The 26004-nt window shown below is 41.4% G+C and overlaps 1 protein-coding gene across 1 annotated transcript in view; it reads right to left on the bottom strand.

Annotated features, from left to right (window-relative positions):
* The window catches only part of LOC127557699 (transcription elongation factor SPT5-like), a 3957-nt gene extending 1572 nt beyond the window's left edge, over positions 1 to 2385 (bottom strand). Inside the window, exons 1-4 of the mRNA XM_051991004.1 lie at positions 2163 to 2385; positions 1854 to 2010; positions 1500 to 1574; positions 1 to 952 (exon numbers count right to left, since the gene is read on the bottom strand). The exon at positions 1 to 952 is cut by the window's left edge and continues 1572 nt beyond it. Coding sequence (XP_051846964.1) covers positions 1 to 952; positions 1500 to 1574; positions 1854 to 2010; positions 2163 to 2385 — 1407 coding nt within the window. The remainder of the gene's footprint in view (positions 953 to 1499; positions 1575 to 1853; positions 2011 to 2162) is intronic.
* Positions 2386 to 26004: the final 23619 nt, after the last annotated feature.

Raw genomic sequence — 26004 nt, 5'->3', positions numbered from 1 at the left:
GAAGACCGCGGCGTTGCCGGGCTCGGAGCGGGTCACCTGAGCGAGGTCGCCCTTGTAGAGGCCCGCCCTGACGCGCACCCAGCTCCCGGGCCGCAGGCTGGGGGCCTGGCGCCGCAGCACCTTCAGCACGTCCGTCATCTCCCCGATGGGCACCGGCTTCGGGTCCCGGCAGCCCCGGCGCAGGCTGGCCACGCCCTGGATGGCAGCCAGTACGTGGCAGAGCTTGTGGGCCTCCACATAGACATAGCCCTTGAGATACTCGGGAGCCACAACGGACTGGATCTGCAGGGGGCTGTCACTGAAGCGGAAGGCCAAGAACTTGCGCAGGAGAGTCAGGGCCGTGGCCTTTTCCTGCCCCAGCTTGCACTTGACCATCCACAGCTTGGGGTCCCGGACTCCGGGGAGCAGCCTCTGCTGGGCGATGTGGTCCGGAGGCTGCCGCGGGGCTCCGCGCCCGGCCTCCCGGGACGCGGGGGTGGCGTATTTCTGCATGAAATACTGGGCCAGCTCCTCCTCCCGCTGATCCCTCCAGGCGTTCTGGAGGCGCCGCGCCCCGGAGCGGTCCTCCTGGGGGTTGGCTTCATGGCTGTCCGGGCCGGGGAGCCCCGCTCTGTCCACTATGTCCTCCGCGCCGACCTCCCACTCGGCTTCCTCCTCCTCTTCTTCGTCATCGTCCTCTTCAGCCTCATCTAAAATGAAGCCGTGGTGTCTGGGCTTCTTCCTGGGCCGCTCTTCCTCTTCCTCGTCTTCCTCGTCTTCCTCGTCTTCCTCCTCTTCTTCCTCCTCGTTTTCCTTCTGCTCCTTTCCGTTCTCCTCTTTCTCCCTGTCTTCATTTTTTCCATCTGATTCTGATTCCGACTCCGACTGGGATCCAGACCCAGATTCGGACTCGCACTCACTCGCGCACCCAGACTCAGACGCAGATCCAGACCCAGATTCGGACTCGCACTCACTCGCGCACCCAGACTCAGACGCAGATCCAGACCCAGATCCAAATCCAGATCCAGATCCAGACCCAGACCCAGACCCGGACCCGGACCCGGACCCACACCCGGACCCGGACCCGGACCCGGACCCACACCCGGACCCGGACCCGGACCCAGACCCAGACCCAGACCCACACCCGGACTCAGACTCACTGGCGGACCCAGACCCGGACCCAGACCCGGATCCAGATCCACACCCGGACCCGGACCCCGACCCGGACCCGGACCCAGACCCAGACCCGGACCCAGACCCGGACCCGGACCCAGACCCACACCCGGACCCGGACCCGGACCCGGACCCACACCCGGACTCAGACTCACTGGCGGACCCAGACCCAGACCCAGACCCAAACCCAGACCCAGACCCAAACCCAGACCCAGACCCAGACCCGGACCCGGACCCAGACCCAGACCCGGACCCGGACCCGGACCCACACCCGGACCCGGACCCGGACCCACACCCGGACCCGGACCCGGACCCAGACCCAGACCCACACCCGGACTCAGACTCACTGGCGGACCCAGACCCGGACCCAGACCCGGATCCAGATCCACACCCGGACCCGGACCCGGACCCAGACCCGGATCCTGACCCAGACCCGGAACCAGACCCGGACCCAGACCTACACCCGGACGCGGACCTGGACCCGGACCCACACCCGGACTCAGACTCACTGGCGGACCCAGACCCAGACCCAGACCCAAACCCAGACCCAGACCCAAACCCAGACCCAGACCCAGACCCGGACCCGGACCCCGACCCAGACCCGGACCCGGACCCGGACCCACACCCGGACCCGGACCCGGACCCACACCCGGACCCGGACCCGGACCCAGACCCAGACCCACACCCGGACTCAGACTCACTGGCGGACCCAGACCCGGACCCAGACCCGGATCCAGATCCACACCCGGACCCGGACCCGGACCCAGACCCGGACCCGGACCCGGACCCAGACCCGGAACCAGACCCGGACCCGGACCCACACCCGGACCCGGACCCGGACCCGGACCCACACCCGGACTCAGACTCACTGGCGGACCCAGACCCAGACCCAGACCCAAACCCAGACCCAGACCCAGACCCAGACCCGGACCCCGACCCAGACCCAGACCCGGACCCCGACCCGGACCCCGACCCGGACCCGGACTCGGACCTGGTCCGGGTCCCGAAACCTAACTCAGGCTCAGAAGCGGACTCGGACCAGAAACAGGATGGCCCGAGCTCTGACTGTTCTGACTCCCGGACCGTCACAGCCCCTGCTTTCGATCTCGCCTGGCCTTGGCCATGGCCCCGGCCCCCTGCCTGGTTCTGAACGCTATTTTCCCCCTCCCCTTTTTCGTTTACCTTGCGGGGGCCACCCCGAGACACCTTCAAGCGAGACTGTCTGGGCTTCATCTCCAAATCGCTGCTGCTGCTGCTGCTGCTACTGCTGCTGCTACTGCTGCTACTGCTGCTGGTGATGCTGCTGGTGATGCTGCTGCTGCCGCCGCCGCCACCAGGGGAGCTCCCAACAAGAATGAGCGAGCCTCAGTGGCTCACCAGCTCCTTATATAGTCTGAGGAGGCACCTGTGACGTCAGTGAATCCCCATCTTCAGGAGAAGGGTCATACCACCTGCAGGGGGCGGCAGGCTGGAGTAATTCTGAAAGGAAAGGCGACTCCTCTGTCCTCCCCCAGTTGGAGAGATCCAGGGGAGAAGGGCCACTAAGGCTCCACATTAAGGGCCATCAAAGCCAAGTCCCTGCAATATGAGCTCATGTTTGGATGACTCTATGTGTATGTACATACATGAATGTGCATGTGTATCCTGTATAAAATTGCTTGTCTTTTAGTGGGGGGGGAGGGGAGGACAGGAAAGGAGGGAGAGAATTTGGAACTCAAAATAAAAATCTCAACAAATGTTTTAAAAGCGTTTTCCTTGTCCTTGGGGGAAAAAATAAAATATTAATAAAAACCCAAGTCGCCCTCAAGGAGCTTTCATTCCAATAGAGAGAGGACATGCAAGCAATGGCATCCAACCAACCAAGGGAGAAGGGAGAAGTTGGACATGATCCCCAAAGAGGATCCCGGTTCCAATGACACAGTGTACATGAAAATGATGCTTTGTTCTCCTCTGATGGCTACAGAAATGTCAATCAACCAGGAAGCATTTACTAAGCCCCTACTCAGGCACTGTCCTAAATAAAGAAAAAGAAAACTGTGCCTAGCCTTGGGGGGGAAAAGGTTTAATAGGAATCTTTGCCTTTTGGGGGAAGGGGCGGGCAATATTCCTATTTACTTTGGTCATGTGTAAAACAAGTTTTTACATGTTTTTCAGACGTTGAGTTCCAGATTCTCTCCCATTCTCCCCATCTCCACTCTCTTTTTAGAAGGCTTATGTGAATTTATGCAACAATTTTTGTAATATTTATGCCACCAAAGATAGTATAAATGTCATGTTCCTCTCCCCACCCCCCCCTCCACAATCCACTCAAGAAGAAAAGGAAGTTTACAAAAAAGTCTTCAGTCTGTGTTCAGACCCAATCAGTGTTTTTCTGGGTATAGATAACATTTTTCTTAAGTCCTTCAGCAAAGTGTTTCACAGCTGATCATCCCACAGCTTTGAAGTTTGCTATCACACGGTATATTTCACAGTGCTTGAACTCAGGGAGGACTTTCCAAATTTTTCTGATAGCATCCTCCTCCTCATTTCTTATAGAATAAGAATATTCCTTCATAAACCCATACCACCATTTATTCAGTCTTTCCCCAATGAAAGGTCTTCCCCTCAATTTCCAACTCTTTGCCCTGAAAAAAGAACTGCTATAAATATTTATATAAGTCAAAGGATTTTATGACCCTTTGGGCATAGATCATATCTTTTCATCATTAGTAAATTGGGGAATGGTTCATGTTTTTGAAAACAAGTTTGACTCAGTTCCCTATCCATTTGAGAAGTGAAGCTTTCATTAGAGAAACTTGCTTCAAAATGCTTTTTATAATTACTCTTGCTAACTATATACCTCCCCTGTTTATTTTGTTCTCTTTCCCTTTATTCTGTCCCTCTCAAAAGTATTTTGCTATCTAATATGCCCTCTCTTTTATCATACTCCCCTTTCCATATCTTTTTATCTTCCTGTTTTCTGATAGAATTGTGTATCCATATGAAGTAAGTTTTTTTTTTTAAAGTCAATTTTGATGAGTCTAAAGTTCTCCTCTTTTTTGACATTGTAGCAGCTTTTTCTTGTATCTTTTATTGCCGATAATTTACTCCATTCCACCTCTCCCTTTCCCTTGCTCCCAGTTCTTTCCTCAATCACCCCTGGATTTGATTTGATTTTTAAAATTTTATTCTCTCATATTCAATCCACACATTGCCATCATCTCTCTGTCTTTTTTTCTCTCTTTCTCTTTCTCTCACTCTATCTCTAACATATATAGTTTTTAACTGCCATAATAATGAGCAGGTTATTATAAATTACAAGTATCATCTTATAGGAATGCAAACAGATAACTCTTTTTAAGTCCCTCATCATTTCCATTCTCCTCCTTCATCTTCTTCTTTTTCTTGCAATTCTTCTTCTAATTCATCTTCTTCTTTTTCTTGCAATTCTTCTTCCTGCAATTCTTCTTCCTGCAATTCTTCTCCTTCTCCTTCTCCTCCTCCTCCTCCTCTTCCTTCTCATTCTTCCAATTCTTTTTCTTTTTCTTGCAATTCTTCTTCCTGCAATTCTTCTCCTTCTTTTCTTTCTCCTCCTCCTCTTCCTTCTCATTCTTCCAATTCTTTTTCTTCTTCTTGAAATTCTTCTTCTCCTTCTCCTACTTCCATTCTTTCTCCTCCTCCTCTTGCATCCACTCCTTCTACTTTTTTCTCCTTCTCCTTTTTCTTCTTCCTCCTCCTCCTCCACTTCATCTTCTTCTTTTTCTTCTTCTTGAAATTCTTCTTCTCCTTCTCCTTCTCCTTCTCCTTCTCCTCCTTTTTCCTTCTTCTTCCTCCTCCTCTTCCTCCTCCTCCTCCTCTTCCTCCTCCTCCTCCTCCTCCTCTCCTCCTCCTCCACTTCATCTTCTTCCTCCTTCTTCTTGTTCATGTCCTGCTTCTTGTTCTCCTTTTTTCCTTCTTCTTCCTCTTCTTCTTTTCCTCCTCTTCCTCCTCCTCTTTGTTTTCCACCTTACCCTTCTTCTTCTCCTTCTCCTTCTCCTCCTCCTCTTCCTTCTCCTTCTTCTTTTTTCAATTTTTTCTTCTTCCTCCTTCCTTCTCCTCCTTTTTCCTTCTTCTTCCTCCTTCCTTCTCCTCCTCCTCTTCCTTCTCCTTCTCCTTCTCCTTTTTCTTCTTCCTCCTCCTCTTCCTTCTCATTCTTCCAATTCTTTTTCTTCTTCCTGCAATTCTTCTCCTTCTCCTCCTCCTCCTCCTTCTCCTCTTTCTTTTTTTCCTCTTTCTGTTCCCTCTCTATCTCTTCCTCCTCCTCCTCCTTCCTTTTCCCTCTCTTTTATCCTTCTCCTTTTTCTTGCAAACCCTTGTTTTGCTTTTTATTTGTGATTTGGAATATTTTTTTTCATGTGGTGGTGAATACTTTGCTGTTCTTTGGAGAGCCCTTTGCTCATATTTTTGGCCAATTATTTAGTGGTCATTGTCATTAGTCATATATTTATATGTAGATAAATATATAAACATACATGTGAGTGAATATTGATAACCATACATGTGAGTGATAAAACATATATTAGTATATATGTCACACCTTTGGTACCAAGCCTTTATCATAGAAATTGACTCATTTTTTCTCTCATTCAAGCACTTCTCTTCTTATGCTACCTGCATTAATTTTGTCTGTGCTGAAGTTTTTCGATTCAATAAAATCTGATTGGAAGAGTAAAAATCTCTTCTAAGAGCCTTCTTCTTTAGAGGGCTCCGAATCCCTGTCCTCTCTTTGTTTGCCACTAGCTGCTCTGCTTGGTTTCCTTTTTCTCTACCATCATGATGCCCATTAGGTGTAGAAGGCTGAAATTCTGAAAAGGTGTACTTGAAACAGACAGCAGAACAGTTAAGGCTAATTACCTATTTGATGTGAGATAATGGTTCTATATACATATATTTAGATGCGATGATGATGTGATGGCTTTCCTCACCACTGGTGGTTGCTGAATGTGTGGTGGTGAGGTAATCCTAGGGAAGGATTAGAGGGCTGAGGGAGAGAGGTCAGAGTCACTCTGCCTCAGGAGGATGATGTTAAGATCATGGTAGGCAAAGATTAGAGGGACAAGCCAGAGACTCACTTTGCAGCAGGATGAGGAGCAGAGAAGTTGACTTTGGACTCGAGAATCCAATAGCCTCATGGCAGTTTGTCTGTCTCCTTCACTTCTCCCCCTAAAGATCAAGGACTTTAATTTATCCTGACTCTGGCTGATCCTGAGGTCTCCAAGGTGCTAGCCCAGACTTTACACAAGGAATATTGAATACTTAAAGAAATTAAATAAGAAAACCATCTTTAAATAAATAATATAAAAATGATGTATACCTTGAGGACTCAACAAGGTGATATAAATACATTCTATATAAGTTAACTGATAAAAGTACTGTTAACCTAATGAAACTACCAAGGGGATGACCCATGAAACTAAATAAAATAATAACATTCATTTATAAGAACAAAACTCTCAGAATCTCAAGGGAAATTCTAGAGACTTATACAATATATAATTATGAGAGAAAAGGAGAATATTTAAATTACAAGTGTAGAATTTATTATTTTTGTAAGTTATATTCAATTTGTTTGAATCCTTAATTTTATTATCATATAATTTTGAATGGATAGTTAATTGAGATAAGTCTTTGTATTCCTTCTTGATTTAAGAACAAACTATTGAAATGATAAATCTATGAAATAATAATGGCTAACATTTATATAAACCCAAAAGGTTTACAAAACACTTCACATAAATTAATTTGTTACACCCTTCCAGAAATCTAGAGAGACTCCATTCCTGTTAATTTTTACAGGTAAGGAAAGGGTGGCTGAAAGAATGACTTGCCTAGAGTCACACAGCTAAGAAATTGCAGCAAGATTAGAACTAGAAGTAGAAATCATTTTTTCTCTTTAAAAAGTCATATATTCTAAAGGCCTCTTTATTTAAATCTTTAAAAAGAAGACTTTTAATTTTATTGATCATTTTAGGGAAGGAAGGAAACAAGTATTTATATAGGACCTACTGCATATCAGGTATTATGCTGAGTGTTTTACACTGTCCCATTTGACCCTCACAAGACAAGTAGGAAGGTGGTGCAATTATGAACCTTATTTAAGAGATGAAGAAAGGTAAGCAGACTCAGTTTATGTGACTTGCCTAGGGACACACAACCATCCAGTGTTCGAGGCTAGATTTGAATTCAGATTTTTCTGACTCAGGACCCAGCAATCATCTACTAAACCACGAAGCTGCCTATGTCTTTGTGTTTTCTAATTTATCCCTATCTCTTCTAGTTTGAAAGATTATTTTTTTTTCTCTTGTGCTCACTTGGGGTTTATTTCTTGATTTTCTTGTTTATTCTTGACTATATAACCAGTTCATTAATTCGTTCTTTTTTGCTTTCTCCAAAGATGTGTATTTTTAGAGAGACATTTTTTTTTCCCATTCTAATACATGTTGTAACTGCATCCTAGACATTTTGGTATGTTACTTTGTTGTTTTCCTTCTGTTTCCTAGTCATTGATTCTTTATGTGATTTATTCTTTGACCCACTAATTATTCAGTCTACCATTAAGTCTCCAGGCCTGTTGTTTTTTCTTATCTTGCCTGCACTTGTAACTATTTTAATTATGTTATGAGTGAGTTATTGAGTGTGTCAATCCTTAGGAACCTATGTAACCTTTCTGGGCTTGAGTTTATTTATAAAGATGGTGGAGTTGTACTCCACACCTTAAGATACTCTTCAGATTTTAATCCCTAGCAAAAGTGTATTTTTTTAATAGCTTTGGGGTAACCCAGAGGAGTTGCTACAGCCTTCAAATCTCTGACCACAGTGGGCAAAACAGATCAAAATTAGCCAACGGGTGATAATACCCATAGTAGGCTAGTATGTACTTGGAGAAAAATAGATGGCAAATAGCTTGCCCTGTGTCGATATAAAATCTTGTTATGATGGAACTCCAAAAAATAGTAAAGAAAAACAAATTACAAAATGCACATTGAGATTCATGTGAAAAAGATATTCCATACTAAGTTTTTCCAGAATTCCTTTAATCCATCAGGGGTTTGACAAATAATATTTTTAAAAGGTGAAAAAAAAAAGAAGAAAAAAATCATAGCTGATCAATACATTGAAAAAGTCTGAAATAAGAGTAAGGAGAAGGGGGAATGGCAGACACAAAAAGAATCACCTATTAGCAGTCTATGACAAGATTACAAAAAGCATTGGTCAAGGCAAAAAATGAAGGACAGAATGTATCTGATTTTATAAATGCATACCCTGTGATTGAAGAGCTTCACCTTTCAGGTCAAGAAAAGGAGAAAATACAATCTCTCTGCGACTTTTTCATTATATCTAATTCTTTCACTCTTTCTCTTTGATTTAGATCCTCTCTTTTGTATGTTTCTCTCACTTTCTGGCTCTTTCCATTTCTATTGCTCCTTCCCTCTTTCTTTCTCTTGCTCTCGGTTTCTCTGACTTGCTTTCTTTCTCTCTTTTTAAAATTATCTCTCTCAATCTCTGATACTCTCTTTCTCTGGGTGACACTTCTTTTCTCTCCTTTCTCTCTGGCTTTCGCTCTTTTGCCCTTTTTTCTCACAATCTACCTCTTTCTCTCTATCTCATTTAGTCACTTTTTTACACACTCTCTCAGTCTCTCTCTCTTGCTTTTCTGTTGTCTCTTTTTCTGTATCTCTCAATTTCACTGACTCTTTCTCTTTTTCTTACTTTCTCTTTGTCTTTTTCCATCTCTCTGTCTCTCATTCATCCTCTCTCTTTCTCTTTATTTTCTCTTGTTTTCCAACTAGCTTTCTCCAAAGAAAGAGATATAAACTGAAAAAGAGAGAAGAGACAGAAAGAATTAGAAAGAAACAGTCAGAGAGAGACAGAAAAAAGAGAAACACAGAGAGAGAGAGAGAGAGAAAAAACAGAGACATAGACAAATGGAGAGGGAAAACTGGAGAGTGAAAGGGAGAGAGAAAAACTGTCAGAGAAATAGACTATGAGAAAGAGAGAATGAGCCAGTTAGCCAGATAGATGGATGGATAGATAGAGAGAGAGAATGAGATTTCTACTTATCCTACAACAACTGTATAGGAAATAATTGTTCTCTGGTATCCTCCGTCCATTGGGCTGCGTCATGAAGATGATAGACATTTGTAATCACTGTTGTCATTTCTTTATGCATACACAGCAAAATGCATTCACAACCACATATACACCACTTTGGCAGCAAAAAGATAATCCAGTGCTGTTCTGTAATCTGTAACCTCACGTGCCAGGGGATCCGATGATTCCTGTAAATTCTAAGGCCTGCTGCTGTTTCATTAGTAATGATTTCAATGCCATTGTAAAGCGAGTTAAAACAATTCCATGATCGATATGCCTTACTCAAGGTATAAGGAATGCAGTAATTTTTCTGACTCACCATAAAAAATTATCCCATGAACTCCTTTTTCTACAGCATGTATTGTGCTGCAGGGGTTTTGGAGAGTTAGATATTAGTACACCTGGGTTGACTACACCTAAGGTGCATTGCCCATAATTTATGTAGGTGATTAGACACTGGAAAGCATTGAGTGTGGTGATCCATGTCCCAATGCGTGCAGTTGGGCCAATGCATCCTATTCAATTAAAGATCCTGTCGATCTTCCACAAATAAACAAATATCCCTTTGGAGCATCTAAAGAGTTTAGCTTAGTGGTTTAACTGTACTACCTTTTGACTCCATTCAGCAGATGTATTAGTTTGGTAAGAGAAAAGCATGTATATCTGTATTATTCAACAGGCGATACACTTATCAGGAAGGAGTTGTTGATGTAGGGGGCTTTCCAACAAAATTCTTATACTTCTTACCTTGCATTAACAGACTGGAATTCAGAAACCAATAGCTACACATAATGGGTACATACACGCTAATGCCAGTCTGAAAAGTAACCCTAGACTTTGTACGATTGTCACACATTATAAAGTGTAAAATTTGGAGGTGAAAGGGTAGAAAGATTGCCACTCACACAAGAGGATGCAAAAGGGCTTATTTGTGCCATTCCCTCCAGGCTGATAAACATATCACCATAGCACTGTGATCCATTGAACGTAACATTATTAAAAGGCATTCTGGTATTGAAACAAGGCGCCTCATGCAAAGTGTCTTTTACAGGTCGCACTGTAACAGGGAGATCACAAACCTAGTAGAAGGATATGGATCTGGCCAACTATGTGCTTTTTGACAGCATGGGGTCCATTTTTCACTTGAGAGTGTATCTGATATATCTACAGTCACAAGGAGCAGTGTTTGCTACTGCTTGTCCCAACTTAAGTAGGGAATTCTGTTGCCACTCCGCCAATTCAGAGGTAATGACAAACCCAAGTCATAACGGCATTTGTCTGAAAGATGGACCCGACAAAGGTGTTGCTTGTACTCCCGGAGCAGTCACTTTCCATACACAAAAAGCCAGAAGCCTCGGGAATACTGTTCTCTCACTGGTCAGTATGAGTGTCTGTCGCTCCAATCTTCATCTCCTTTTTGCTGGACGCCTTTGTTTTTGGCTTCTCTTGGTGGAAAAGACGGGCATATCTCCTTGGCACCCAGTGAGTGCTTTCTGTATCTAAGGAAATACAAGTAAACCTTCTGCTCCAAGCTGTTCCTTTATACAGGCCCTCCCATTCCCCAGTACTTGGATCCTTCCACATTATTAACTGATCATCATATGTAAAAGGTGTGGGAGTTATTTCTTTGTCATTCGGTCTGGTGGAATAAAACCGATCTGCAAGTGACAAGCCATGCTGATGAAAACAAAAACAAAAAAAATGATTATATATATAATTATATTTAGGGGTGCCTGTGGCTCCCCCTTTCTTTTGTTTTTTAAGTAATATTTTGATATCCCTGTTTGTTTTTTTCCATTCCACTATAGCTGATCTTTGCAGACTGAAAGGTATGCCTAGAGAGATGGTACAGTGGATAGAGCAGCAGCCCTAGAGTTGGGAGGACCAAAGTTGAAATCCAGTCTTAGACACTTAACATATACTAGCTATGTGACCCTGGACAAGTCACTTAACACCAGTTGCTTCACCAAGGCAAAAAAAAAAAAAAAAAAAAAAAAAAAAAAAAAAAAAAAAAAAAAAAAACTGGGGTTAGAATGAGATTGGGACTTTTTCAAGTGTTTGTTGAATTAGGAAAGTATGGAAGAAAAGATAAGGAAAGGGAATATAAAGGTTTGAGTTAAAGAATAAGAGGGTAAGAAGAAAAGACAAAATAGCAGGGATAGGGTAAAAGAAGAGGCTTTGAAGAAAAATAGGGAGTAAAAATAACAGGGAGATTGAAATTGTAAAAAGAACTTTGTTAAATCTATGAGAATACAAGTTATGTCCCCAATTGATAAATGAAACGAATGGACAGTTTTTCAAGAAAAACAAAAACAAAAACAAAAACAAAGCAATTTATAGTCATATGTAAAAAAGGCTCTAAATCAAGGTTGATAAGATATGCAGATTAAAATTACCTTGAAATATCATTTCACAGCTACCAGATTAGCTAAAATGATATAAGGGTAGAGAGGACATGTTAAACTCTCCCCTAGCTTATGAAGATTACTAAGAAATATTTTCTAAAATGACTAGTATGTTTAGATTTGCTGGGTCTATAGAAGGAGCACTTGTCCTGTAAATTATTCCTTGAACCCACAATTACCAGGTTGAACATTACTATGCTTTACATGATGAGGGGAAAACATGATCTAAAATGTTTATAGTAGTATTTTTTTTTTTTTTTGATGAGGCAATTGGGATTAAATGGCTTGCCCAGGATCATACAGCTAGGAAGTGCTAAGTGTCAGAGGCCAGATTGGAATCCAGGTCCTTCCAACTTCAGCACTGGTGCTCTATCCAGTGCACAATCTAGCCATCCTACTGCAGTGTTCTTTATGGTGATTAAGAACTGGAAATTTCAGGGATGCTCATCAAATGGGAAATGAGTGAACAAATTGTGGTGTAGGCTTGTGATGGAATATTATTGTTATATAACAATGAACTCTATATTTTAGAAAAGCATGAAAAACTAGGACCAAGTACAGAAAAATGTACAAAGTACAGTATCTTGGCACTTTCTGGCTCCCTCCATTCTTCTCACTGTCACTATACTACATAGGGGTTATGCAATCATGAACACTTTATGATTATAATTATATTCAGGCACTCCCAATAGCAGCTCCCCTGGTGCCCCTGAGAAAATGCCCTCTCTCCCCATCAGGTCTTTCCCCACCCTTCAGAGCCCTGTGGCTGCTGCAGGCACCAACTACCCCTCTCCCTCTCTCAGAAGGAGACTGATTTGTGGGAAATACCCAGCCTGTGGGAGTCTCGCTCCTCCTCCTCCACCCTCCCACTTTATCTTGAGTGCTACAGAGTCCAATACCAGGGATAAGTAGGGATGGCTGGATTGCCATATATGTCTTTGTTCTTTGCCACATGCATCTTGTGTGGCCATCCTTCCAGCCTCTCAAGCTGTCAACTTCAGCCCAACATCTGTATCATTGTCTACTCCTCATCCTCTCCCAGCTGACATTTCCAATCAGTTGTCAATTCTTTGTTCTTCTCCCCCACATCTCTCTTGTCTGTCACCTTGATGCTCAGGTAGCCACTCTCCTGCCCCTGCCCCTCATTCTGGACCATTGCAGTAGTGTGCTGCTTGGTCTTCCTGCCACCAGGCTCTCCCCTCCATTCCATTCCTTGTGCCCTGAAGCTTCAATGAGATCTCCAAAATGCCAAGCTGCCCATGTCAGTGCCTGGTTCAGGAAATCCCCGTGATTCCTCCCTGACCAGCATCAAATATTAGAATTTCCATGTTGATCTCCTCCCTTCAGGATTTCAAATTTGAAGTAAGCTTCATATTAGGTACTATTCTCAACAGGGATATATACATGAATATATATATATATGCACAATTTATAAATAATCACACACATTAGAGGTTCAAAAACAGTTTACTGATAGAGGTGAATGTGATCAAAACAAGTTGAGAGATTACTTCCTTTGAGATCATCTGTTCTATCCTCCTCCTCTTTATAGTTTATAGATGAGAAAACAAGAAGGTTAACTTAATTTACCCAAGATCACTCAGGTAATAGGCATTAGAGTTAGGATCCAGACTCCGGTCCCAAAAACCAGTATTTGTTCCACTCCAACAATCAGAATGTTGTTCGTTTTAGTGAAATTGTGACCCAGTTGGGGTTTTCTTGGCAAAGATACCAGAGCAGTTGGCTGTTTCCTTCTCTGGCTCATTTCACAAAGGAGGAAATGGGATTAAGTGACTTATCCAAAGTAACCCAGCTAGTGAATGTCTGAGGCCAGATTTGGACTGATGGAGTCTTCTCTGTTCCCAACCTAATGCTCAGAAACTGTTCTCCCTATATCCAGAGTACTCTATTTGCTGTTCCATCTAATGTCCAATAACAATAACAACTAACTTCAAATAGTGATTAATGTGTTAAACACTTTACAGTTACTATCTCATTTGATCCTTACAACTATCCTGGGAGGTAGATGCTGTTGTTACCCCCATTTTACAACGGAGGAAACTGAGGCAAATGGGTTAAGTAACTTGCCCAAGGTCCCTGATAGGTCGGAGGCTGGGTTTGAACTCTCTTTGCCATCCCTTTGCTACCCTAGTTGCTTGTGGTTGTCACTGTACAGCCTGAGGTGTGGAACCTTGTGTTTCCACAGAAATATGCAAATGAGAGAAATATCCTGTGAAGAGAGCATCCTTCTGCAGATCTTAAGACTCGAATTTAGAATTAAAACCTGACTAAAGTGGCTGGGGTTGTGGAGACAGAAAAGTAGGGGAAAGATTGTAGCTTAGGTGTAGGCCACATGCTTAATTCCTCTCCAGGAGGAGCTTAGTCTCATCTTCATGATCATGTGATAGATGTGGTAGGAGGAGGAACATATGCAGGGGTAAGTATATGTGAGATGAAGCAGGAAGTTATATGTCCTGGAGCACCCAGTCAATGGGGAAATGGGAGGGACCTTGTGGCCAGGAAGAAGGATGGAGTGTTTGATCCTCCTCTCTCCTAGTGTGTGCCTGTTCTATAAAGGATACTCGGGCTTTTGTGGGTGATGAATAAAACAGCCTTTTACCTTCATCCGTCTCTGAGTCCAAAGATTTGTTTCTTACAGCACTGCCTCCAGAAGATAATCTTTTTTTTAAAGCTTTTTATTTACAGAGCATCTTCTCCATTTCTTGGGGCCTCGGTACAGGCAGCGAGGGTGGGCAGCGTGAGTAGGACTGGAGCAAAAGAAAGGTTTCAAAATTCAAACTGTAAAGAGAAAGAGGTAAGGGCGTCATTTTCAGTCTCGAACCTGGCTCTTGGTGGGCAGGGCTGGGGCGAGTGCGCCGCTGCTGCAGTGGCAGAGGTGGGGGAGTGGAGGCCAGTCTCCCCAAGTTCCCTAAGTGGCTGGTACAGTGACTTGTGGGAGAGGGGGAAACCCTAACCCAAAATGTCTCCCGGACTCCCGACTCCCGACTCTAAGCCTAACCCTAATTTCGTCCCTCCCGATTCCGGACTCTAAGCCTAACACTAATCCTAACCCCAAATGCCCGCCTCTAACCCTGAATGCGGGGAAGGAGGTGATTCTGTATCTTGCGGGAAGCCCCAGGTGTTGCAGCTCAGAGACTTTTGAAAGGGGAGGAGCCACTCACTGAACAAGGGCTGGTCCAACCCGCCCGACCTCGCTGGTCTTCCCTGCTTGTGGGCGCTGTCATTGCAGTTTAGGAACTGAAGGGTCGAGAGGGACGGCGAGCTTACAGCCTTCTGGGGGCTTCAACTCCTCCCCAGGTGAGCGCACACAGAGCGGGGGAAGAATCAGTCAGGGTTATTTGTGCTGTGTAAGGAATACAGTCGTCTCTGGCTTATTTACTTTCTGGTTGTGGCTCCCATGTTTTCTTGTATTGGGCTACTGATGTCTGGAAACTTTCTGGAGTCTGTGGTGACAGGGATAGAGGGCCAACCACACCCGGGAAAAATCCAGAAAGGACTTGATACAGGTGGTTCTTGAGCTGACCCTTCCAGGAGCTTAGTGGTTTCCATGAAGATTTCATTAAAAAATCAGTTCTTGAAGCTATAACTTCTTTATCCTAAAGGATGAGCAATAGGGAGTCTTGGATGGGCACAATGTGGGGAATGATGCTTAGCCATTCCACTATCCGGGTTCTCCTTCTGTGGATACAGACCAGAGGTCTGACTCAGGTGCTTCCCTGTGATATTTAGAAACTCATTCAGAGTGGAAGATACACTGCAATCTGGGAATGAAAAGGGCAGAGAACATTTCTGTGTTAAAAAAAAAAAAAGACTGAAGTTAATGATTAAATGCTGTAAGATTTTGTGCCTGTTAAAGTGATGATTGATAGCTAAGGAGGAACAAAAGGAACTTATTTTGAAATATACCATTAATATATGTGTGTGTGTAAACAGTTTTCAAACGAATAAGATTTGGATAAATAAAACCTTGTGATATATGACTAAAAAAGATTCAAATCTCTGTGAATGATATAAGACGATAGCTCACTTGTTTGGGAACAGTTTCATATTTTGAGGAGGCAGGGAAAGATCTTTCATTTATTAAAAACTACATAAATGAATGTATAGGAATACAGTTTCAAGGTACTAAACTGAAGGATGCTCATGGTGAAGCTTCCGAGCAACCAGCATGATCCACATTTCAGTTCAATTGTAAGTAACTCTTTAACTTTGGGCAAAACTTCAAAAGAAAGGAAATCATATAAACATGTACTGACTGAGGTATGTTTTTTTTTTTTTTTTTAAAGAACTATTGATTGAATAGGAAAAGTTAGGGAAGTACTTTTGGAATGGAACGTAACTTTTCATGATTCCATTGATATTTGGAGGCTCTACTGTAATTTATGAGAATTAGGAAAAAGAAATGATAGATATAAAAAATCTGAAGCCAGAGCTTGAGGAGGAAAATTGAAGGCAGCTCCGGAGGGCTTCAAGATTGCTCAGGTTCTGGCAATGAGAAGTCCTCAGTTCACAGTAGGAGTCAGCTGACGGAGTCTAGAAAGTGAAAATATGTCAGGAGCCTTTAAAAGAACATTTTTCTAAAGATGAATTGATGGATTCTTTCTAATTTCTTTACCTACCGTAACAACTGTCTGAGAGCTAGTCTTCAAAAAAGGAACACAAAATAAGGGCTCTGAAAGCAGAGGAAGGAGTGCTCCCCACCTCCAAAGGCAAACTGTTTCTTTACCACTTACAAAGAGCCTTCCCCTGCTAGCAATTCAATGATGACTTGTAAAGGATGGCAAACATATGACAGATGTGTGTGCTTCATCTCAAAACCATAAGATTATAGCGTTGAGTTTTCTATTGTTGTCATATATGATTCTTTAAAATGAGAACAGTTTCACTACTTTAGTGCATAGTAGAATTATGTAACCACCATCTGAATTTGTTTATTACTTTCTACCACCTTATGGTTCCTTTATTTTGTACTATTTTGCTATCTCTTTCTTCTTCTAGTGCCCATAACCCATTACCTTTTATTAGCTTGATGATGACTCCCTATTCTGGTTCTATACTAATTGCTAGTATTTCTAAAACTTTTTAAGTTTTGTAAAGTACTTGACAGACAAATCTAGAAGGTAGATATTATTTTTAAATGTTTTATTTCCCCCATGACATGTAAAACCATTTTTTGACCCTCACCTTTTAAAATTTTTGAAGTACAAATTCTCTATTTCCTTCCATCCCTGCCCTTTCCACCCTTTGAAAAGGCAAGCAATTTGATTTAGATTATAAATTTGTAGTCATGAAAAACATAATTATATGCAGATTAAATAAATGAAAGAAAAATAAAATAAAAAGTATGCTTCTACCTTTCCCAGATTCCATCAGTTTTTTTTTTTTTTTTTTTTTTGGAGGTGCAGAAGTGCAGAAATGCAGAGCATTTTTCAGGATGAGTCTTTCAGAATTGTCAAAGTCTTTCACAGTTCTTCATTCTACAATCTTGCTGTTATCAAGTTCGCTGTTCTCCTCATTCTACTAACTTAGTGTAAGTCTTCCCAGGTTTTTCTGACAGTATGAGGCTTATCATTTCTTATTGTACTCTCTCAACACCATGTAGAAGTAGCAGCTGCAGCAGCAATGATAGTTGGGCTCAGTAGTGGGGAAGCTTCCTGGGAGCAAGTTCTGATTCCTTGGATTTGATGGCAATGCGTTTGCGAGTAGTTGTCAGATAATCCGCATGTTGCTAACATGTCATTGGCGTATTGTTACCATTGATGGAAGCATTATTGTGTAATTGGGCTATCTTGGTTGGGTGGGTGGCTTTAATGGCAGAATGTTGGTGTGCATTTGTGTAGTCGGCCCCTGTCTGTTGGAGTCGATGACAAAGTGTTAGCGTCTCCTGTTAGTATGAGACTTTCCCCTCCTTTGCCAGCCTGCCTATACTGTTTCAAATTTTCCTTCTCACCTCTCCAAAGTTAAGGATTTGACTGTTCTCTTGGAGCATAACAGTTATTTTCGTGCTAAGACCCATCACAAGCTTACATTATGAGAATATTAGAACACGTTGATTATCCCTTTTTTGATGAAGACTGACATGCTCACAGAAAGTGGGGATCACAAAAGCACAAGCTCTTCGGCACAGCATCTTTGGGATACTGTGGCCCTTAGCCTAGCTCCTTGAGAAAGTAGTGGGCTTACAACTAAGCTGGGGACATTTTTAAAGCTGGAACTTTTTATACAAGAAGCCAGAATGTCCAGAAGGATGCTTTGAACATAGACTAATGAGGATATTGATGTTCTAGCTGGGTAGCTGTGGCTGATCAAAGTAAGCCTTTCTTAAAAAATCCCTATCTCTCAAAAACAGTAATTGTTCTCATTCAGAGCCCTTGCCTGAGATGATCCATGACCCATCCAGAATCACATCCAATATAGAATGCATCCTCTGTTGAAGATTGTCTTAGGGTATGTCCTCTTGACATCTGAGAAGAAATCTGGAACAAAAAGAATGAATTCAGCTGGAATCCATTTTGTTAGCTTCTTTCCCAGTAATCATCTCGAATGGATGTAAGATATAAATTCTCTGCCAAATACTTTTGACTTTTTTTTTTTGACCATTGACTATCACTTTTAGAAATTGAGAGGAGCTAGGCAGCACATATGTTTTATAGAGTAAGAAAAGCCCTACATATAACTTTTTCAATGATCTAAAGTCTGCTACACTGTTTGCTGAGGGCAATCATCCAGGGTTGATAAATGCATGGCATAATGCAATGAACTGAATTGATGTCATTTGAGTGTCAATAGCTATTTCATATTACAGATCCATAGTATCATTTATTACATTCTAATTTTTCTTGTTTGGAATTGGGTGGAAAACATTGTGTATGAGATGCTGCTAATGGAAAAAAATTATCTCTAGAGGATCATGATCCTTTACTATGATGAATAGAGCTAATCCAAAGTGGGATTACAGTGCTTTGCAACTTGAGTGTTTACTTGGGTGTGCTTTCTTTAGAAACAAATAATGATACTTACAGATTGGCAAAAGTAAAGAAGGTAGATACCTTATAGGGATAAGAGAGTAAAAATAAGAGGGAGATTCAAATGGTAAAAAGAACTTTGTAACATCTATGAGAATACAAGTCATTTCCCTAATAAATGAAACAAATGGGCAGTTTTTCAAGAAAAAAAGAAAACCAAACAAGTTATAGTCATTTGTAAAAAGACACTAAATCATCACGATAATATGCAGATTAAAATTTCCTTGAAATATCATTTTACATCTACCAGATTGGCTAAAATGATATAAGGGCAAAGGGGACATGCTAAAGTCTCCCTTAGCTTATGAAAATTATTCAGAAATATTTTCGTAAATGACTAATATGTTGAGATTTGCTGGGTCTTTAGAAGGAGCCTAGCCTGGGTTCCTTGAACCCAGAATTACCAGATTGAACATTACTATGCTTTACATGATGAGGGACAAACATGTTCTAAAATGTTTATAGCAGTTTTTTTCCCCCCTGAGGCAATTGAGGTTAAATGACTTGCCCAGGGTCATACAGCTAGGAAGTGCCAGTGTCGCCATGAAGTCAAAAGATGCTTGCTCCTTTGAAGGCGAGCTCTGGACAGCACATCCAAATAGAGGAATCCCGTTGTCAGCAAAAGTCCATAATCAAAGTCATGGGCTTTCCAGGGCTATGGCTGTGAGTGTGACAGAACCAGGAAAGCCGAGTTCCAGCAAACCGTGGTGCTGGAGAAGATCTTGGAGAGTCCCTTGGACAGTAGAGAAGTGAAATCAGTCAATACCTAAAGAAATTAAGTCAGGCTGTTCTCTGAACAGTCAAACCCTGAAGGTGAAATAATTTGACCAGATAATGAGAAAAGAGGATTCATTAGAAAACATCTGGATCTCAGGATAGACAGAAGGAAAAAAGAAGGTGAAGGCAGAGGATGATGGTGTCATGGAAATCATGGATTTGGTTGGTCTTTGAGAGAGAGTAAGAGCCTGCTATGTTATTGCCCATGTTGTCAAAGTTTTGGACACGAATGAATGAGTCGACAATAACCAATGTTCTATAAGCTTATAGCCTCCTTTAAGGTAAAACTGGGGGAACTAGGTAGTGCCATAGTGCATAGATCCCTGGGCTTGGAATCAGGAAGACTACTTCATGAGTTCAAATCCTACCTCAGATACTTACTGGGTGTGTGAACTTGGCCAAGTCACTCAACCCTATTTGTCTCAGTTTCCTCATCTGTAAAATGAACTGGAGAAGGAAATAACAAACCACTCTAGTACATTTGCCAAGAACTCCCTTCCCACAATGGAGTCACAGAGTCAGACCCAGATGAAATGATTGAATAGCATATCAGATGAGATTGTAGTGCAATCTTGCTTAATTTGTGTGAAGAGCAGAACTCTGGAGAAGTATACTTGAAACAAGGTATTAACTCAGTGGAATTAAGATAATGATTCTCTAGTTTACATGTATTTAATACTTCATATAATTCTACAAGAGTGACACCTATGATGATGTACTTATAATACAGTATATAAGAGGAAACAAGGACTGGGAGAGAGACATTTCCTCTGCCAACATCCTGGTGACTGTCCTGTCCTCATTTATTTCTCCACTGAGACCAAGGACCGTGTGAAGGCCTCCAGAAAACAAGCTGGGCCCCAGGAGAATGAGACAGACTGTGAAGGAGATGATAAAAGCGTTGGACTTTATTCTTGACCATTCTCATGGTGATTATTCTGCTGAAACAAAGGCGAATATTCCCAAGACCTCGAGAAATCTAACCAGAACAGTACAAATTTGATGATCATAATTTCTATGCATAGATTGTATAGGGTAAAACGTTCCTTCGGGAGAGATTGCATGGGTGGTGTAAAGATGACTGAGCTTACTTGTCACAAGTCAAAACAAATGAACTGAGGTACAAATCTCTGAACACTAGTAGCTTATTAGATATGCATGAATTTACTGTCTTATCCTATGGAGTTTAAAGACATGAGGAATGAAAGGCAATCTGCTTCCCCCCTCCCCATTTTAAAGCCTAGAACAAAGAACAATAATTTGTGCAGGGAGGAAAACAGTATAAATGGTTAAAGACTGTATCATGGAGTAGGAACAATGTAATTGAAAATCTAAAATGTGAATTGGTAACAACTATTCTTTTCCTCTTGAATTTGCTTTCTCCCTGGATCTTGCAGAAATAAAAAGTGATAGAAACAAATCTATTGCAATTGTACAAAAACACCTAGATACAATATATCTCGAAATGGTGTCATCCTGGCTGGCAGAAACTATATAAGGTGTCCTAGAATTGAATCGGGACAGATAATAGTATAGAACATAATCAATTTCTTAACATGAAATGATTTGCTGGTGGTGCTGAGATAGCAATTCATTTTACATGAAAACTTTTTATGAGAGCACTGCACATTTAAACTTGGCTCAGAATTTTTGAAAATAACTGAAAGGAAAACTGAAATTCTGCATTTAACTGAGAGGAACACTCAATTGATTCTAGGATATCAGAGTCGTTTTCCTTGATGATTCCTTGAAGAATGTAGTCTAGGTTCTTTTTGTGGATAATAGTTTTCAGGTAGTTTAATAATTGTCAAATGATCTCTTCTGGATCTATTTTCTTCTGTTGGTTTTTTTAAACTCCTTTTCCTTTTGGTCAATTCTACTTTTAAAGAAATTTTGATGCATTTATCTTGAAAGAAGCAATAATCAATCAGATTTTTATTCTGCAAAAATGATAATAATAGGGAAATATGGGCCTAATTTATGCCATCCCTCTTTCCCCTCCTCCAAAGATACTAAAGTATAACTTGTATTCTGCCCTCAGACACACAACAGTCATTGTGCAGACAAGTCAAATTTTTAAAGAAGAGGGATGAGGAATTTCTGATAATCACTCTTTGGACATAGAAGTGATGATCGAGTTGAACCTTGCCTGCATTGGTCAGACCACACCTGAAATATTGTGTTCATTTCCAGGCACCATAGTGCATGAGTCTCAGTTAACAACCACTTATTAAATGCCTGCTATATGTCAGGCACTGAACTCGGCACTGGGAACACAGAGAATGGCAAAAGAGAGTCTCCGTTTTGAAATGACTCATAGTCTCATGGAAGTAACAACAAGGCAATGAATAGGGACAAACAAGATAGCTATTTCTATCTCTCAGTGATAAACTGGAGGTCATCCTCAAGAAGCATTGACAAGTTGGAATAGGTCCCAAGAAGGACTACAAATATGATGGAGAAAAGCCAAATGAGGCTCAGTTGACAGAACTGAGGTTGATTCTCCCAAAGAAGAGAAAACTTGGTGGGCAACAAGAAATACTCTAAATAGCTGAAAGATTAAAAGGTCTAAGATGGCTCACACTTGTTCAGCCTGACATCCAGAAAGAATTCCTAGGAGCAGTGAGTCTAAGTCGCAAGGAGCAGATTTCAGCCTGAAGTGATGGGCAGTGTCCTAAATCATGGGCTGCCTTCCTAATAGGATTTCAAGCAGAACTGTTTTTGGAGATTCCTGTGCAGGTGTGAGTTTGGAGTAAACTGCCTCCGAAGCTCCTTCCAACTCGAGTTTCTTCAATCAACTTGGTGACGAGGGAGCAAGAAGTTGGTGTTGGCTGTGATTGAGAACCAAATCATTCTGATTTAAGCCCTTTCTTCCTAGTAGTGTTTGTCTTTTCTGGCAAAGACAGGCTTTTCTGACACACCTGACTCCCATAGGGCTTTTTGAATTGCTCCTTATGTCCAACATGTTGATCTCTGAATGGGAAACCAGTACTCTGATGGGAGTGCTGTCCTCCACACTTAAGCCATTCATTGGCTTGTAGAGTGCATGTGACAAGTACCACAGATGCCTCTTATATGAAATTGAATTTTTTCCCCTCCTAGGCTGACAGAGAAGAGCAAACATGGGAAGCTTTTTAGATAAAAATTGCCAAAGCTTTTGCCAGCTTAGGTAGTGGCTGCTTTTTTTATTTTATTTTATTTTTACATGATGGTTTTGCTCTATCTCAAGCTGTCCGGAGAATTCCTTCCCCATCATCAGGATTATTGGAGATAGACCACAAGGCAGAAATTCTCTCAAGTTACTGAGAAATTTCTCCCTCTATTTCTGAGATCAACCAGATATATTCTCTCACCCAGTTCTTCAATTTATGAATCTATTATCTCCTTTTGTGTGTGTGTGTGTGTGTGTGTGGGAAGACAATCTGGAGGGTGAGGCATGAATTATTTGCCTTATTTTACCAATCTGTTATAGTCACATGCACAATTTAACCTTCACCAGTGACTTCCATGTCCTAAAGAAAGGTATGTCCTCACTGAGCACATTTCTAAGGTTTTGGGGTGGTGTTTTTTTTTTTTCCATTATAAATCTTCTGATGAGAGGATAAGAGATGATCTCTGGCTGAAAGCCTTTCTACTTTGTGTTCATAGATGGCTTGTTCCCTGAGTGAATTTTCTGCTGAGTTCTGTATTCTATTCTCTCTAATTTTCTTAATACCTTTCATTATCTAGGTAAGGTATGATTCCTATATCTCTCATGAATTCTCTGATGTGCAATAAAATTATTTCTCTGTGTAAAAACTTTTCCACATGAGTTACATTCATAAGGTTTGTATAGTATAAATTCTCTGATGTTTAACAAGATTTTTCTTTGGTGTAAAGTCTTTCCTTCTCAATTGCCTTTTAAAGGTCTCTCTACAGTGGGGATTCTGTGATGTGCCCTAAAACTAATCCTCCGGGTAAAAGTCTTTTCATATTGTTTGCAATCATAATTCTTCTCTTTAGGGTGGATTGTCTCATGTGTAGCAAAGATTTCTTTCCATGTGAAATCACATTGTGAAGACCGAGTTAGCACCCTGGATGCCTTAGAATCAGCCAAATCAGGATAAGCAATAGTCCTTGGTCTTGATTCTTGGTCTTTCGGGGTAGAAGTGAACAGGCTGGAGGCAGGATCTCCATGACCTTCCTTCTCTTTGACTACTGCCAAAGTGATTCTGGCTTGTCTTACTCCACCTCCTAATCTTTTCTACAATTCTCTGTATACACCAAAAGATATGCTAATAGAGTACTGCCCATTTGGTAATTAGCCTTAAGTACTCGGTTGTCAAACCTCAGTGCATCAACTCAGAGTTTCAGCCCTTACAGATCATCACTCATGAACTTTGTTCATGAGTTTCTACCAAAGAAAGTCTTAGTTTTGCAATAGTTTCCTTCATTTCAAGTCTGATCTCTCCTAAAAAAAAAGCCCAATAATAAAACCAAATAAAACACTATAGATTCACATGTATTTTATCTGTCTCCTTCCATCAACAGAACATATACTCAGCTACTTTCTATTTTCATAGATAAAAAGAAAAATCTGAAATGGGCAGCACGAATGATCTCAAAATCCCATTAGCTTCCATATCCCAAAGATGAATTTAGAGTGAGTTTCATGCGCACTTAAATTGGATGATACTAGTGGTAGAAAAAACAAAGTTATATCTAAAGAATTTCTGTTTTTTTGATAAATGCCATCATCATTTGGAGAGAGAACTATTTAGATGGCACATGGATCAAAGAACAGTGTTTTCACCTTTGTTTGCCTGCTTTTTCTTCCTCATATTTTTCCCCTTTGGGTCTGATGTTTTTCACACATGACAAATATGGAAATATGTTTAAAAAGATTGCACATGTTTTATCTATATCAGATTACTTGTTGTCTCAGGGAGTCGGGAGATAGGGGGGAGAGAGAAAAAAATTTGGAACATAGACATACAAAAATGAATGTTAAAAACTATCTTTATATGTATTTGGAAAAATAAGATAATGTTGAGAAAAAGTTCTATCCTTTCAAAGGTTGTTTGTATATAAACATTATTAAAAAAAAAAAAAACCCAACGACACAAAGCACTATTTGCAATTGACCTTTGAGTGCATGTGTCATTTGACCTAATGAACAGCATGCATCAATAGGAACATAAACCTTTTTAATTGTAATTAGCTTTGAGTTGGTTAGAGTTTAAAACAATGAATTTCTATCTCTAAGTCAGAGTCTGTCCATTTTTTCCTTCTATTTCTTGACCTCGCACATGTGTGAACACTTTTATGATATTCTGTTTCAAAATCAGAATCCAAATGATGGTGCAGTAGATAGACTGTTAGGCCTTGAGACATGAAGACCTGATTTTTAATATCAACTCAGAAACTTGATAATCAAGTCCCAGATTCTCTGTTTATCTCAGTTTCTTTCTCTGTAAAATGTGTTCTCATGAGGATAAAACAAGATAATATTGATACAGAGGTTTATTGAGGTACTATCTGGTCCCTAGTGGGCTTTTGTCTAGTAGTTGTCAGTAGTTGTTAGTGTTGTCAGTGCCACCAATCTGTCATCTCCCTAGGTGCAGAGGGCACCCTTTGCAATTCTCTTGGTGTCCTGGTGCTTACCCCAAGGCCTGGCATGTAGCAGGCACTTAATGCTTGTTTACTTGAAGAAGTTCTAAGAAAGAGCAGTACTAGAATATCAGCCCATGTCTTCTGAGTCCAAATGTAGTGATCTTTCCCTTATATGCTGCCTTGCAAATAGGTGACTGGGTGGAAAAGAAGGATGCAATATAGCTAAGAAGCCGTCTGCTATCCCTTGTCATCTTTTATTTTTCCTTCCTCATGTAGCGTTATCGCTGAAGAAGTCTAAATATGGAAGGCATCAGCTCTAGCACCACTTGTTCCAGTGTTCTCTACCTGAGTAATTTTTTGTCCTTATTTTAATGCTTTTATTTTTTAAATTATAGCTCTTTATTTACAAGTTATATGCATGGGTAATTTTACAGCATTGACAATTGTCCAACCTTTTCTTCCAATTTTTCCCCTCCTTCCCCCCACTCTCTCCCCTAGATGGCAGGTTGACCAATACATGTTAAATATGTTAAAGTATAAATTAAATACAATAGAAGTATTCATGTCCAAACAGTTATTTTGCTGCATAAAAAGAATCAGAATCTGAAATAGTGTATAAGTAGCCTGTGAAGGAAATAAAAAAATGCAGGCGGACAAACATAGAGGAATTGGGAATTCTATGTAGTGGTTCATAGTCGTCTCCCAGAGTTCTTTTGCTGGTGTAGATGGTTCAATTGATTACTGCTCTATTGGAACTGACTTGGTTCATGTCATTGCTGAAGATGGCCACATCCATCACAATCAATCATCATATAGTATTGTTGTTGAAGTATATAATGAGCTCCTGGTCCTGCCCATTTCACTCAGCATCAGTTCATGTCAGTCTCTCCAGGCCTTGCTGAAATCATGCTGTTGGTGACTTC

This window comes from Antechinus flavipes, chromosome 3 (assembly GCF_016432865.1).
Source record: "Antechinus flavipes isolate AdamAnt ecotype Samford, QLD, Australia chromosome 3, AdamAnt_v2, whole genome shotgun sequence".
NCBI classification, from domain to species: domain Eukaryota; kingdom Metazoa; phylum Chordata; class Mammalia; order Dasyuromorphia; family Dasyuridae; genus Antechinus; species Antechinus flavipes.
This window is presented reverse-complemented; position numbering and strand designations above follow the sequence as displayed.